The sequence below is a fragment of the Nanorana parkeri genome, unplaced genomic scaffold (assembly GCF_000935625.1).
Source record: "Nanorana parkeri isolate BGI_ZX_2015 unplaced genomic scaffold, ASM93562v1 scaffold13, whole genome shotgun sequence".
NCBI classification, from domain to species: domain Eukaryota; kingdom Metazoa; phylum Chordata; class Amphibia; order Anura; family Dicroglossidae; genus Nanorana; species Nanorana parkeri.
In genome coordinates, this window is record NW_017306281.1 from 728,264 (window position 1) to 742,927 (window position 14,664).

The 14,664-nt window shown below is 40.8% G+C and overlaps 1 protein-coding gene across 1 annotated transcript in view; it reads right to left on the bottom strand.

The window, feature by feature from the left end:
- RHOF (ras homolog family member F, filopodia associated) overlaps nt 1–14,664 on the bottom strand; it is a 52,521-nt gene that overhangs the window by 7,331 nt on the left and 30,526 nt on the right. Inside the window, exons 3-4 of the mRNA XM_018557094.1 lie at nt 4,297–4,406; nt 1,867–2,001 (exon numbers count right to left, since the gene is read on the bottom strand). Coding sequence (XP_018412596.1) covers nt 1,867–2,001; nt 4,297–4,406 — 245 coding nt within the window. The remainder of the gene's footprint in view (nt 1–1,866; nt 2,002–4,296; nt 4,407–14,664) is intronic.

The following is a 14,664-nucleotide window of genomic DNA, read 5'->3' on the forward strand; positions in this document are numbered from 1 at the left end:
CATACACATGGCACCATTCACATCTATATTTCAGTGTTGCGCTTAGGGATTCCTGTCCGGAACTTGCGTTTTGCTGCAGCAGGAATCCCTAATCTGGCCTTAACAAGCGTCAACGGTCACCCGTTCAAGTTAATGGTCAGGTGACAGCCGCCGCATGTAAACGCCTGCACACTGCATGTAATTGTATGTGATATAATTACATGCAGTTAGAAAACCATCACTCTCCCTGGATGCATCCAGGGATAGTGATTGATTACTAACTGCATGTAATTATATCACATACCATTACGTGTGGTGTGCAGGCGTTTACATGCAGTTGCTGTCACCTGATCATTAACTTGACTGGGTGACAGTTGCCGCTTGCAACATGGGCAGACATCAACACTGGTACCATATATAGTTAAATTTTTATTTTGAAGCATGAAATTTGGCAAACTGCCTCCATGGGACTAAAACAATTTGTTCATTGGCCTCCAAATAAATTGAGTTTGAGACCCCTGGTGTACCAGAATGCCCTCTCTGCATTCCAGGAACAGCAAGGCTAAGCAGAACATTATGGAACTCCTTTTAAATCCACACCCTCTCATGATAGAGCTCAGTGGCGGAACTACCGCCGGTGCGGGCGCCCAGGGCCTCAGGCTCTGGGGGGGCCCAAGCAAGATGCCGGCCGCCGGATCAAGCTTTTTATATTTCATTTTAGATCTTATTCTATTCTTCTGCATAGCATACCCTTTTTTACTCCTCAACAAACATGCACTTCTATTAGGCTCAGTTCCGGATCTATACTCCTAAACTGTTTTTTCCCCACATCAGAGATGTAGATCGAAGACATCCCTTTAATGGGATGAAGAGTGAAGACCACCTCATCAAGGGTAGGCAATTTGTTTGAAAGGCAAAATAAAAAACGTGTTCAATTCCTTTATGTAGATAATTACAACATTAAAAGAATTTCAATTTGTACACTATGAATGAATTAATAAATGGAATCAATCCAACATTATTTTACAATCAGCACAATTTTCTCCATTAACAGGATGAAGTTCAGAATTGGGAGGTGTGGTATTCTGTGGCAATCCCACAGAGGAATTTGGTGTTATGATCACCCAAGACTCTTAGCCAGAGGTGCTGATAGGTGTCATGAAACAAGGGCTGTTTCAAGGAAAAATCTTTACAGATTTTCTGGATTCTGCTTGGGATCCTGGAACCAGGAGGTTTCAAAGTGATTCAGAAGAAATCTCCAGTCTTGGGTCCATGGTTTAGCAGTAACCAAGATACAAATTTTGAACAGCTGTGCACAGCGCTTAACCCCTTCGTGACTGACGACGTACAGTGTACGTCGCCAGCATCGGGGCTGTTTAAACAGACTCCCGGCGACTTTTGCCGCCGGGAGTCTGTTTAAACTTGTAGAGCAGGGTGCTGGCTAGGGTTCAGTGCTCCTGCTTTGAAATCGAAACAGATGGTGTTCAGGAGTAAGGAGGACTTCACCCATAAGTCACAGTGGAGCCTGGTGGTGTATGTGCTGGGGGCACACGAAGACAGGCAGGGTGAGCCAAGAGCCTGAGTGGCCACCAGTACAAGTGCAGGACAGCACTACAGAGAGCACTGGTGGGTCAGAATTACTTATTTTAAAAGTAAAAGCCAGGAGGCTAAACTTGTGCTGTTTTGCAAGCGGTGCATTGATGTGAATCAAGCAGTGCTGAATCAAGCACCTGATGTGGATGTGTGGACTTTTTAAGGGCTACCAAGCCCTTAAAAAGGAAGGTATTGTGAATGAACTGCATCCTTACAGAGCTCACCATATGTGCTAATATCCCCAAATATCACAGGAGCAAGCCAACTTGTAGGAAATAAGGAATGCTAGGTTACCTGGTAATATGTGATTGGGTCTTGCTGAGAGGATTTCAGTTTCCGTAGCCTTTCTTTATCCATACGCAGATCTGTTTTACAACCAATAAGCACTATAGGCACCCCTCGACAAAAGTGATGTACTTCAGGATACCACTGAGAAAGAAAAAAACAGATGGTATATAATATGACATGACAGTTATTCCCTAAACCTTAGCATCAGCACGAGGATGCACATGCAATGGAAAATGGCACTTCGGCCAAAAATTAACATCTGGCCACAAATTTAACAGTAGCAGCAATTTCTCCTTCTGCAAAATAGCCAACTTTAGTTTGATGAAACCAAGTGTGCTCTAATAATTGCATTCACTTCAAATGGAAGTTCATTGGGAAACATGGAGAAGATCGTTTTTTTAAAAACTTTAATTTCCAATGGAAAGCGGCCATACAGTGTGTTAGATTAATGCTGCCACCTCAATCAATAGGTGTGTGACATTAACCTGCATGAGTGTACTGTTTGGTATAGAAGTTGTACTTTCATTGTGACATGACACATTGCATACCTAGCTGCTGTATCAACACTCACACCCAGTTTTCTTCCTGACATTATCAGATTTACATTGATAACTGCGAACACATCTTCCAGACTGCAATGACAATGATAACCAGCTTGATGCAAAAGATAAAAACTGCTAATAATAGCCAAGAATATCTATATGAACATAAGCCTTTGCAGTCCAGTGCAGCCTTAGAAACAAATTAGTCTTTGCCTAGTTTAACAAAATATATTTTATAAGCAAGACAAGAATGAGCACAAAAATTCTATCGTTTTTAATTAATAGAATGTAAACAACTGTTATTTTTGTAACCTTTATGTGAAAACAAAAAAATGACAAAAACCAAATAAAACCTTTGTGAAAGAATGTAAACAAAACCTTTTCTATTGCAAACTCTAGCATGGAAAATGTGTATGCCATTTCCATATTTATTATCTCCTCTGTTTATAAGTAAACACACAGGTTGTCTCCCACCCCTCTACCTACAATCTGCCCTATTCATAGAGAACTTGTCTCAGTTAAAGGATGGAACCTCCTATCTCTACAATCTTCCCTACTAAAAGGATACCCCATCCAGGTAGCAGTATGGGAACTGACATCTCTAGAATCTTTCCCATTTAGAAGGAACCTGTCTGGATAGAAATATGGGAACTAGCATCATTATAACTTTCCCTTTAAGTAAGGAACCTGCCCAGATGTAAATATGGGAACTGCCATCTCTACATTCTCCCCAGTTTAGAACAACCCGGTCCAGGTGAGAGTATTAGAATTGCCATCTTTAAAATCTTCCTCATTCAGAAGGAACTTGTCTGGATAGAAATATATATACTGCCATCTCCATCATTTTCTCTATTTGGAAGGAAGCTGCCTGGAGAGAAATATGGGTACTGTCATTTCTACACTCTTCCCTATTTAGAAGGAGCCTGTCCAGATAAGAGTATAGGAACTACCATCTCTAGAATCTTCCTTATTCAGAAGGAACCTGTCTGGATAGAAATATGGGAACGGTCATCTCTAGAATCTGCTCTATTCAGAAGGAAACTGTCCAGATAGAACTATGGTTACTGCCATTCCGATCATTTTCTTTAGTCAGAAGGAATCTGTCCAGATAGAAATGTGAGAACTGCCACAGCTGACTTGTTTTTGATGTACATGCGTGGTGGTTTTCATACTTATCCTTCCCCTACTAAGTGAGTCAATGACTTGCAATTAGTGTGCATATCAGCTGTACTTCAAAACGTACGTCAGCGACAGCCATTCTCATAATTCTATCCTAATAGATTTCTTTTACAACATACCTTCAGGCAAACATATATTATTGACATGAATACATGTGAACTATTTTACCTGTTCAAGGATGTCTCATTGAGTTCACCCAGTATGACAAGGCATGGGGGGACACCCCTTTTCCCTGGTCCAGCTTTATAGTTTTCCTTGCCACCCCTCTGCCTCCAGCCTACTTACAGGATAATTAATTTGCATTATCATGCTGCTCATTCACTATCCAATGAGCTTGAAGGTGACACTGGAGGCTGTAAAGCTGAACCAGGTAATAGTGAGGAAGATTAATATCTATTAAGTGTGAAACACAAAAACTGGTTGAACAGAACTTATAAGCACTTCCAGCACAGACCACCCATTCCCACATTGCCTGTCCAGCAACTAACCATATCAACTGGTGGCACTTTCCTTTTGTTATTGGTCCTTCTCTGGATTTCTTAATGACCCTTTTTCCCCTTTATGAACTCCTCTCTACTGCTTGAAGTTGATCCTAGGACTAATAATTAGCTAGCCTTGCCCTGCTAGCCTGATATGCAGAGATAAAGCAGAAGTAGAGACACAGAACTGTACAAGAAAGTAAGATAAACTTTTACATTCATGAGACCACTCTCACCTTTATTAAAACATTGTCAAAGCTGGTAGGGTTTGTAACATCATAACAAATTAAAACCAAATTAACATCTTGATAGGAGAGAGGACGCAGCCGGTCATAATCTTCCTGTCCTATAATAAAAGTTAAGGTGTGTTACATAAGGTTTGACAACAAAGAATTAAGAATTTGCACACTGCATGGTACTAATGGCAATACGTAGCAATGGATTTTATAGCACATTATAACAACGGGCCTTGCAAGTGCCTAATATTCAAGTGGTTATCTCAACTGTGGAAACAGGATTGCTTTAAATTAATACCGAATTATCCGTTACAAAAAACAAACATTTGTAGATTGCTTCTTCCACATAAATCTAAAAACTTCAAAAACTTAGTGGGTAGAAATCCAGAACTCTTTGATCAATACCGCACTGGACCACTCCTGGTCCTGAAGCAGTTGCCATTCAGCCAGGGCCAGATTTACTCTCTTTGCTGCCCCAATGCCAGGTTCCTCAATGCAGGCTGCAGACTAGTGATCTCGGCAATATCACCGAGATCACTTGTACAAAACATGCGGCAGGTTTCCTGCTGTACATTTATACCTGCTTTCCCAAAGCAGGGCTAAATGTAGAAAACAACTACCCGCCCGGCGCCTGGAACTGCATGTCCCAGGCATCGGGAGATAGGAATTCCAAACCCCTGCTGTCTCTCTACACCAAGGGTAGGCAACCTTGGCTCTCCAGCTGTGTCGAAACTACAAATCCCATCAAGCTTCTGCCTCTGGGAGTCATGCCTGTGGCTTGCAATGCCTTATGGGATTTGTAGTTTCAGCACAGTGGGGAGGCTCTGAATTCAGCCTCACAATATCACCACAAGGGTCCTGTACAAGTGCAGACGTGACCTTTACAAGGAAGCTGAACACTTAGTGTGCACCTGCACCAAATTCAAACAAGCAATAAAGGCAGCCGCTCTGATCCTTTTTAAACTAGCAAAAAAGGAAAGGTGCACATGGGCAGGGCAATATACAAAACAGTACAAAGGGGGTCCCCAGCACATTTTTCTGTTTTGTACCATTTTGTAGATTGCCCTGTCCATGTGAACCTTTCCCTTTTTGCTAGTTTCAAACAGACCAGAGCGGCTGCCATTGCTGCTTTTTTACCCACATATACACTAAGCGGCAATTTGTTGATGTGCCAAGAGCGTGATGAACTTTATATTCTGCCAATGAGCAGAGGCAAGGTGCATTGCGTTTTATGCACCTCAACCCACCTCAGCGCAGGTTTTCTACGTGCCCTAGGGTTGAGTCTGAGTTGATCTCCACAATGTTTATAGATAATGAGCTTAATCATGGCATAGTTTAAGTGTTTATACTGTGCAAATGTTCACTTTAAAGTGAACCTGCAACTACAGAAAATGTAGAAAGCAAAGCTGCATTAAAAATAAAGGCATCCTGAGGTGCCATTACACACCTTTTACTGCTCAGTCAGGCCCCCCAGAGCACTAGTTTCTACACCCATCATTAATCCTTAAAGCAGAAGAATAGGCAGCTCCCCTCTCCACAAATTACTAAAAAAGATAATTCAAACCTAACCGAATGTACCAGGTTCCTTTCGTGAATCAACAACATGTATATGTTGGAATGTGCAGGTATGTGTTGATGACAGATCAAGGCGACAGTTATTAATGTTAAGCATAGCTGTAGGAAAGGTGTTTACAGGAATATTAAATAGAACACCAAGTGCAATCTAGCTCGTACAAGCTTATTTTAGAAAGTCAGTGGGTGGCATTCATTTAGCATTAGGTTTGTCGCATACATTATAGAACACTAACCTGTACTTACATTTATAGAATGCAAAAATGTTTCCAGATGTCTTTCCTTTAACCTTCTGTCACCCACAAAAGTCTACAGCTTTGTTTATTGCTAATGGCAGGCTGCACTTCTCCCCACCCTGACTGGCCTCACATAATTACCACTATGGTGCATGATGTCCTTCAGTGTTCTTGCTTCACAGATGGAGAGGAATTTTAAGCACTACTTCTACCTAAACACTTTCCTCTGAATGCCAGTCAGTCAGGTGGAAATATTAAAATGTATCCTCGCTCAAACTACTTTTCCCATTTTTAGATGTGTTTATCACATATGTAAAATGTGATCCACTTTTCCTTACAACTTACTAGAATTTCAGGACAGTGATGTGGAGAATGATATTTACAATACCTAATGAGCACATTTTAAAGAATTAACAATGAAATCAATGAGATCAGCTAGATAAAAAGTACATAATTTAATTCACTAATCAAAGTCACATGGACACTGCAAAACAGAATACAATTTGGGCTGTTATGCGTAGAGAAGGGAAAAACAAGTTTTCCAGCAGACAGTGAGGAATCCACATGACATGTGGTGTTCGGGTATAAATATGTAGGTCGACTCCTCCCTTAAACAAGAAGACGTGTAAATTTAGCAAGAAGAGGAGTTCCCTTGTCATTTAGGGCAGGTATGCTCAGTCCTGTCATTACATGAAAACTTGTTTTCAGTATACAATAGTTGCTGATCAGTTTACTGTTGAAGACTGCATACATATCACTAACACCAGTTGAGAACAGCCATTTTGTAGGCTGTAAAAAAAAAAAAAAAAAAACACACACATTTGTCGTCAGACCAAAAAGCTTAAATAATTTTATAATTTAGTGATGTCAGGAAAGCCAAGTGAACTGATGAAAATTGTTTTCTAGTCACAAATTGGCTTTCTGTCCTGTGTGCAGACAGTAGGCAATCCCTTATCTAAGACTGCCCATTCCAGGGCAAAGCAGCTGGTTCACCTTAATGGCAGTCACAGCAGCAACGTGTACTTACCCTCCCTTCCCTATTCTGCTGGTGTTTGGTGACTGGCCTCTGAGGCACCCAGTGCTATCACATGGGGAAGGGACGAGAAGAAGCCCAACAGTTTAAATTACATTTAAAATTGCTAGAAAGGAATCAGGACTGTAGAGGTATAATGTTTAGGTGTGTTTTGCCCACACATGAAATCCCACCTTAAACTGAATGTTCAGTGCAAAATGAGATTAGTCGTGTCATTATAAGAACCCAAATGCTATCTGCCTGAGGCAATGTTACGTAACTTTCGTCCTAGAGTAGGGCATACAAGCAGCCACTGGGTTTAATGACTTGCTGACACATCCGAGTCTAGCTACACTTGTGCCCCATGGGATCTGGCCTGCTTTGTCTCCACTAATCTACCAATATGGACACACAAAAGGTGAGGCTTCATGTATCCACTTATAAATTGTTAAGTCCGAACTCCATTGCTTTGAATAGAGTAGGAAGCAAAAGGCAGATTATACACTACTACCTCGCTAGATGACAAGGCGGGAGAAGAAAAACAGACACCAATTTAAAGCGGACACATATTCTAACCCTTCGTCACAAAAAAAAAAAAAAAAAGAAGCCAAAAACAGGTTTTACTGCCGTGTCCTAGTTGCAGGGTTTTACTTTCCAGTAGCCACCTGTCACAAGAAGTGGGGGGAAATCCCAACAGGGGCATCCACCTCACAACAGCATATAACCATGAAATCCATTTTGAAGGAACAAAAACTGCCAGAAGTTCAAGTTGGAATTAAATTTGTAAAAACAGAAGAAACCAAAAAGTTGAACAATGCAGATCTTACGAAAGGGAAACAGTCTGAGCAACAAACTATCAGAGGAAGACCCCGGTATGTGGGAAAGACTGACAGTATGTAGTGAGAGAATATACAGTGTTAAAGGAATGCTGATAATAACATATGTGCTCTAGCTTTGTGTAAGAATATATGAATATAATATCATAAATAGGAATTTTCTGGACAAATGCAACATTATTTATATTCTTTCTACTCAGGCCTCATGTGAACACCTGATAGCCTCACCACGTGCAATCTTCCTTCCAAAGATAAAATAATGAAAATGCATGTTATGCAACAAAGTACCACAACCTAGCACACAAAGGAATGCTTTAAAAAAAGTCATAAATCAAAATGCATATTGAATTGTTAGTTGTTATGCAAATATACAAAAGCAGGAAAAACCACAAGCTGAAATTAATTACAGCAGAAATGAATGCAAACCTTACTTAAGAGTACTTAAGAAATAATTAAAAGGAGTAATTAAAAGGAGAACTATGAGGTGAGTGCTTTTCACTCACTTCATAGTTCTAGCCGACCTGTGACAATGAGATTGTCACAGGTCGGCTCAGTAGATCGGGAAGTGAGCGAACACATACCGGCGTTCGCTTACTTTTCGATCCTGTCACGGCTCTCTGCTGTGACAGGAGAGGGGCTGTATTCCCCCCTCCGATCCTCCAGCGCTGACTGGCGGAACGGACGGGGGAGGGGGTACAGCTGGCTCTGCCTCTAGATAGGCAGAGCCAGCAGTCACTCACGCAGCTGGGCGGATCCAGACATAATTGTCGGGATCCGCTTCAGCGACTCAGTATACCACGAGCTGCAGCTCGCGGTATACTGAGATTAGGGTGATGGGAGGACGCTAGTTTGTGTCCTCCCGTTACCCCAAGGAGAACTATGGGGAAAAGCCTTAACCCCATAGTTCTCCTTTAAGCCTGCTTTGCCAACCTTTCTTGCAGCATGGGTGACCTGATCAATCTCCTCTCCGACAAATCAAGGACCCAGTGCAGCCCAAATGTGAAACTTCAAAAGATTCTGTAGTAAACTGTCCAACATTATTGGATTCTGAGATTTCAGAGGGGAATTTATCAAAACTGGGAATTTACCAGCTGTGCATGATAACCAATCAGCATCTACCTTTCCCTTTCAAAGCTTAACTGAACAAACTGAAGAGAGAAGCTGATTTTGGTTTTGATAAGCAGGTTTTGATAAATTCCCCCCAATGTGTTCGCCTGTCTGTTTACTCACAAGGCTCTAGTTGTCCAATTGTGACAACTGCTCTCATCCACAGCACTACTAGCTGCCTGGCCATACTGATCTCCACTGCTCTATGCACAACTTTTTCCTCACTGTCCACCATTTTACTGTCTGCTCTGCAAAACACTCTACACACACACACACACACACACACACACACACACACACACTACACTCATGTCTACCACTACGCCAGTCTATTCCCTCTCTGCTTATCGTGTACACTTCATTTTCAGGGCACTCATTTTTATCATCTGATCTCCCCCATCCACACAATTATCTTCCTACTTGGTTCACCTACTGCCCAATGTTTCCACTTGAGTCTCAGCACACTCTGTCCTACTTAGGCCCATTCTTGTTTTGTTTGGGTCTTGCTAAAGTACAACAGCAGCCAAAATTTAAACGGATAATTTCCTCTAGAACCCCCCTTCTATCCAACCACCTGCTATCCAGTCTACCTTTCATGTTTTGTGCTGTTGGGTGCATTTGAAGTTTCCTTTTTCAACAAGGGTTTTCTGGTTTGAATGGATGGCCCTAACTGGAATTTACAGATCTCATATTTTTATGCATTTCCCTAGAGATCAAATGCTAGAAAAAGTTTTTTAAAATGTAATTTAACTTTAAACCATACAAGAAAACTTTACAAAATCATTTAAAGTGTGTTTCTACTTTTGAAGTCAAATTTGTTATGCCTTCTCATTTGCAAAGCATACCTAAAAATATGTTTTTTTTAAATATTTTACATTTTAGATGTTTATGGCAGACTGCAAGCTACTCTAAATTATTTGTGAGCAAGTTCGTCAGCAACGCAAAGGGGGACAGATTAACGCTGATCCAGCACTCTGATCAGTTTGTTTTTCCAGGCTTGGCTGGAGCCGGGGATAACCAGGTGTGAACGGACACACGTACAATTACATCAGGTTGCCCACAGACTAATCATGGGCTTCCGATCAGGACCTTCTGAAAAACTGACAGTTGGACCTGATCGTAAAGCCTGTGTGAAAGGGCTCTAAGCTAGACATTGTCTGTATGCAAGCACATCATGTTGTACCAGTTGCCTTCACACTTACTGGATTAGTGAAGGATTGCCAGCATCCCCCTGTAAGGAGGACAGGCTCAACTGGCATGGACAGTGGTAAATCATGCACTAGACAGGAATACTGGAACAGTCAAAGCATGTTTGTCCTGCACTTTTATTCAGCAAGGCAGAAAACAAACTGTAAATGCATAAGGACTTTGACAGCAACTCCACAGCTTAAAACACATGAGAGCAGCATGTCCAAGCCGCTAACTAAACTCAGGTTAGTTGCTGACTATAACAAGGTGTCCTCTGATGGGTTCCCCAACCAAACAGGCATCTTTTCAGTGTTTTTAGCCTTTTTACCCAACAGCAATCTCCCACAGCACAGAGGGAAAGCTCCGAGCATCAGTAAGCTCACATTTAAAAAGGCCTGCGGACAGCTGAGACTAATAAGGTCTGGTTACCAGGTAACATGGGGACCTAGGAATGGAGGCTTTATCCCACCCAAAGCGCTACAAAAGCCTCCAGAAACCAGAACAGAGCGCATTAAGATTCTGACACATTAGCATACTGCATACATAGTATAACACTTTTAGCAATTACAAAAATATAAACTGTTACAAAATACAAAAGGGGGTAATTTAGCAAAACTGGAGCAGACACATTAGCATAGTGCATACATAGAAACTGGAGCAGACACATTAGCATAGTGCATACATAGAAACTGGAGCAGCTGCCCATCATAACTAATCAGCTTCTTTCTTCAGTTTGTTCAGTTAAGGTGCCCATACACCTTACGATTATCGGACGATTTTCGTATGCGATCGACTTTTCGGCCGATAATCGTATGTGTGCATTGCAGTGTCCGACCGACAGTACTGTACAAATCATACGACTTTTGACGGTCAAGCATGTTTGAAAACTTTGCTCGATCGTACGCTTTTCATAAGGTTGCTGGCGTTTCCGTCCGTCAAAAGTCGTACGATCTACACTGCGCTTGCGCTAACGAAAATACTGCAAATCATTTACAGCATTTCGTCCAGGTGCTTTTCGTTAATTACGGCTAAATTAATGTTGCGATCATCGGGGCAGGATGGGGCTGCCGTACGAAAATCGTAAGTTTCGTCCGATAATCGTAAGGGCACCTTTAAGCTTTGAAGATGAAACATAGCCGATTGCTTACTATGGGCAACTGCTTGAGATTCTGCTCCAGTTTTTATAAAATTCCCCTCAAAGTACTCTGCGTCATACAAGTAACATATACAGGTACTTGCAAAGCAGTCGATACAAAAAAAAAAAAGAAGTATTTTTTATTAAACATGAAAGTGAGAAGTTTTGCTTAACAATACGAATCATAAAATCTTAAATTCCCTTTAATTGATTTACACCCAGAATGTGAATTATAAGATATGGCACACATCAATATTAGAGGACAAGCTTGATGTTCTCAGGTATTGTTGCTTTGCATGTAACTGTAATGTTATAAATATGTAAGCATGTTCCTTTACTGTTGCCATAGCTTTGTTGAACTGCAAACATTTGTCACACTGACCATATACTTCCTGTAACAGCAGCAGATATGTAATATGGGTCTGTCTGCAGCCAACCTCAAAACATTACTTTAGAAGCGATAGCTGGCAGGGAGAGCACTGTGTGCATGTACAACCTGGAACAGACGATCCAGAAATCAGCTGCAAGCACAAACTGGAGTTAATTTCTGATGTTTATTGTTGAGGTATAACATTTTTAGCATCCTTTTGGTGCAGCAGAAAGTTTTTTTTCCTGTGCAGACAGTTCTTGGTTCTAGCTTAGTAAACATGGATCGCTATTCATTCATTTCTCTGTGCATCTCAGCCAACACCCTCCTAAATATTTTCAGTTATGCCAACTGATTCATTTGTAGAGATGCCCAGGCCCCGCTACTTGTTCTTCATGATCATGGCAACCTTTTTGGAAATGCTCAGCTCCCATACACCATACACCCAGTATGAGACTAGAATTGTGAGTGTAGTTATGTCAGTTTTCCCCCCTCATCATACCTTTGCATTGTCAACATACCAGTTACAACAGACTTCCAATTATCTACATGATGGCTGCTTCACATTTCACCTGTACCTCTTCTTTGTAGTGTACAACCATAGATGGCTACCACTTTCATTTGCGAAAGCCATGTCTACTGCAGATACAGCACTCTTAAAATGGACTCCTTGGCGAATGAAAGTGGTGCCACAAAAGGAGACTAGTCAGGGCAGAAATACAAAAGCCTCCACTACTGATTTGTTTTGAGTGTGCATGCTTCAGAACTATCATAGTAGTCAATATCCTATTGTAGCGAATCACTGGCCAGAAACCAGCGTATGCAGATCAGGTGCCCAGATCACCATATTACTTCCCAAACAGAGTGTTGTATTGGTGCACTACAGCAATGCTTGCATAAATAGCTAATGCCCTGAGCAGGTAAGTTGCGCTCTCCTTATGCTTTTCAAGGTTTCATTGGAAATGTTAACATCGGTATACTTTTAATGACTGTAGCCATGGGAAATTATAATAAATGTATCAGAGGAACTAGACTGGCATATAAAAGCAATACCAGCTCATAATACTGTTTTCAAGCCGTACAAAGATTTAAGCACAAACACCATGGAATGTTCATGTTAAGGAAATTAAGCTGTATGGAGATATGAAGACTACAGTATGCAGCTTCAAAACTGTCCACCTTGTCCTCAGGATCAAGCATTTCCAATCATTCTCTCTCCTGCTGTGTAAAAAAGCACTATCCACGCCATTTTCAGCCAGGATTCACACATTTCTAATCAGAATCAATTGAAACCATATGCAAGTCCTAGGTAAAGTTGTGTGAATCTTTTGTGAAAACATTTATAAATAGACCCCTGTAATCTGAGGTGGGGTGTAATAAAAGCATGAAAAGTTATATCCTGTAGTTCATGCAATTGTTACCTTTAAAGGAAACATTAGGAGACAACTTGTCGCTATAGTTGCCTATAGTTTATAACCAGGGACTGCCAGGTTGTAACAATTGCTAGAAAACCCATGAATGCAAAGCAACCCAGGAGCCACCAGAACCCAGAGCTGCCTGCAGTCTACCAAATCCTGGGTTAGTAAAGATGGTAAGGAATTGCCCCTGCACATCTCACAATACAATGTGCATCTTACGTTTGCCCTGAATTGCTTTGTGGGATGTGCTAGGGTATTCCTCAGCATCAATTTTTGGAAAATTCAAAATCTGCATACTTATCCTGGACACCCTGCAATGGGCAATTTTCTAACAAATGCCACCAATTATGATACGTTTATATTCCTTATAGGGTGTTCAGAAGGAGACTGGATATTCCTATATGTGTGTAGCCTGAAATATCCACTAAGATACCAGATGGCTGGGACCGAAGATGCAACAAGTCAATAGAGCTCAACACCTGCCTTAAGATTTGGAAATATTAACAACTACTCCCACAATGTAGAATGACCACCATAACGACAATTACGGGCAAGTTTACAGCTCCGAGACATAAGCCGATATTATTGCCTCATATACAGATCATTTGCAGGATATATTTTTATTATGCATCTTCCCCTTACTTTCTTCTGGACTGCTATTCCAAGCAAAAATGTTCAGTTATGCAAATCCTTCTAAGATTTAATTTATTGTATAGCTAAAATCTCTTCTTCTATTTAAAGTAAACTGGTATGAATTGACAGAGAACAGATGTAGAAAAGATGGTGTAAAATCCCTCAACGTTTGTCATCTACAGTGTTAAGGGGATTTAACAGAGTTTATGCATGGAATTTCAGACCATAATTCAATATGTAGACGTAATCCCGAATCACCCACTAACGTTACCTCTACGTCCTTAAAATATATACCTTGTGTGACAGATCCAGAAAGGACTTTGTGAAAACCATCAATTCCACAAACCCTCATGTCAGACGCAGATTACCGACAGACAAGCCATGTTTTAAACAAAAGTCTAAAACCACTATGTAAAAAGACCAGAAATACAGGGACTTCAATGTGTTTTCATACATACCTAAGGGGAAGATTTTTGTTCCCTAACTGTTCCATAGGTCATACCAGGAGAGCTTTCTTTCTTTTCAATTACAGTTGCTAAATACTATAAACAACCAAAAATACATTGAATACACAGGATATAATTTTCTCAAAAATTTCATGCATCCTTAGGGATCTGTAACATCCGAATACTTAGACATGGAGATATGTAGATTAATGATGAAAACATCCATGGCTGAGGATGACATTTTTTTTTTTTAAACTTGATACATGAAAGTAGATGAGAAAGGGAACTGACAACAGATATTCAAAGGAGGTAAAAAAAACTTGGCACTTGAGGTTTTATCCGAGAATGAGTCATTAGACAGGACCAAGAACAAGTAAAAAAAGAAAAAAAAAAAAAAAAAAAACCACAGATTTAACCT